Source organism: Gekko japonicus, unplaced genomic scaffold, assembly GCF_001447785.1.
Source record: "Gekko japonicus isolate JY-2015 unplaced genomic scaffold, Gekko_japonicus_V1.1 scaffold4962, whole genome shotgun sequence".
Taxonomy (NCBI): domain Eukaryota; kingdom Metazoa; phylum Chordata; class Lepidosauria; order Squamata; family Gekkonidae; genus Gekko; species Gekko japonicus.
In genome coordinates, this window is record NW_015166587.1 from 6,972 (window position 1) to 9,110 (window position 2,139).

The 2,139-nt window shown below is 54.7% G+C and overlaps 1 protein-coding gene across 1 annotated transcript in view; it reads right to left on the reverse strand.

The window, feature by feature from the left end:
• UCKL1 (uridine-cytidine kinase 1-like 1) overlaps positions 1 to 2,139 on the reverse strand; it is a gene marked incomplete at its 5' end in the record, with an annotated part of 51,578 nt that overhangs the window by 1,401 nt on the left and 48,038 nt on the right. The window contains one exon of the mRNA XM_015412374.1: positions 500 to 656. Within this exon, the coding sequence (XP_015267860.1) occupies positions 500 to 656 (157 nt within the window). The remainder of the gene's footprint in view (positions 1 to 499; positions 657 to 2,139) is intronic.

Here is a 2,139-nt window from a genome sequence, read left to right on the forward strand (position 1 = left end):
CCGGGGGGCCGGGGGGGGGAGCTCTGCAGCTTACCTGGCTGCTTCTTGCTCTGACTGAGGGCTGCTGGGAGCAGGGGGTGGGGCTTGTTGCATGTGCCCGCCCCCTGGGCTCTTTGCTGCCGGAGCACCACTCCTGTGCGCTCCTGCAGGGAATGACCCCTGTCTCCAGATATCACAGCCAGGCATCTCCAGTTGAAAGGACTAGGAAGTAGATTATTTAAAAGACCTTCCCCTTAGACCCTATCTCAGTGGAAGAGCTTCTGCTTGGCATGCTAAAGGTCCCAGGTTCAATCCCCGATATCTCCAGTTAGAAGGACCTGGCAGGAGGTGATGGGAAGGACCTCTAATCTGGAGAGCGGCTGCCAGTCAGAATAGACAAGACTGACCTTGATGGGCCAAGGGTCTGATTCAGTAGAAGGCAGCTTCACATGTTCATGTGTGTTCAACTCAGAATGCCCCAGTCTTAGCCAGGCAGGTTCTCCAAAGCCCTGCTACTTACCGATGCCGGGGATGATGCGGAAGAGGTCGTTCACTTTCTTGTCTACAGCCGTCGTGATGATCTTCACCTGAGGGAAAGCGTAAGCCACAGAGTGGACGCCCATCTCGGCCATCAGGAGGGAGAGGAGGAAGATTTTGTCTTCTGGGACATCGTGGTCCTAGGAAGGAGGGAAGGGATGTAAGTGCCTCGGTCCGTGGTCGAACCTGCCTTTGGCTCAGAACGCCAACAGGTTCACCAGACAGGCAAACCTAACAACTACACTTAGCCCTTTTGGAAGGCTCAGACAGGCTCAGAGTGTATAATCTTGTTGCAATCCTTACAACAACCCTGCAAGGTAGGGCTAGTGCTAACAATTGGGGAAACGGAAACAGGGCTCTTCTGATGTTCTTATGAAGGCCGCAGCCTCTGTGCTCTGTTGCTGGCCCTCCAGAGGAACTGGTTGGCCTCTGTGTGAGACAGGATGCTGGACTAGATGGACCCCTGGTCTGATCCAGCAGGGCTCTTCTGATGTTCTTATGAAGGCCTCGGCCTCCATGCCCTTTTGTTGGCCCTCCTAAGGAACTGGCTGGCCCCTGTGTGAGACGGGATGCTGGACTAGGTGGACCACTGGTCTGATCCAGCAGGGCTCTTCTGATGTTCTTATGAAGGCCTCGGCCTCCATGCCCTTTTGTTGGCCCTCCTAAGGAACTGGCTGGCCCCTGTGTGAGACGGGATGCTGGACTAGGTGGACCACTGGTCTGATCCAGCAGGGCTCTTCTGATGTTCTTATGAAGGCCTCGCCTCCATGCTCTTTTGTTGGCCATCCTAAGGAACTGGCTGCCCCTGTGTGAGACGGGATGCTGGACTAGGTGGACCACTGGTCTGATCCAGCAGGGCTCTTCTGATGTTCTTATGAAGGCCTCGGCCTCCATGCCCTTTTGTTGGCCCTCCTAAGGAACTGGCTGGCCCCTGTGTGAGACGGGATGCTGGACTAGGTGGACCACTGGTCTGATCCAGCAGGGCTCTTCTGATGTTCTTATGAAGGCCTCGGCCTCCATGCCCTTTTGTTGGCCCTCCTAAGGAACTGGCTGGCCCCTGTGTGAGACGGGATGCTGGACTAGGTGGACCACTGGTCTGATCCAGCAGGGCTCTTCTGATGTTCTTATGAAGGCCTCGGCCTCCATGCCCTTTTGTTGGCCCTCCTAAGGAACTGGCTGCCCCTGTGTGAGACGGGATGCTGGACTAGGTGGACCACTGGTCTGATCCAGCAGGGCTCTTCTGATGTTCTTATGAAGGCCTCGGCCTCCATGCCCTTTTGGTGTGAGACAGGATGCTGGACTAGATGGACCACTGGTCTGATCCAGCAGGGCTCTTCTGAAGTTCTTATTGTTAGGTTTAAATGAGAGGAATATTTCATTTTAGCTTCTACATTCCAGCTCAGAGATGCCACCAGAAAGTCCTTCACTTTCTTTGGGGCTGGTGCCCCCTAACTTTTCAAGAACAAGGGCTCCTTTGGAATTCTGACACAGTTTGGTGGGCACAGTCACAAAATGGCTGCCACACAGAAGGAAGACCCAGCCACAAAATGGCTGCCGCAGCGTACCTTCCGTCACACAGTGAAGATCCTTGTGTTGTAGTGGCCGCTGCTTCCAAACCAACAT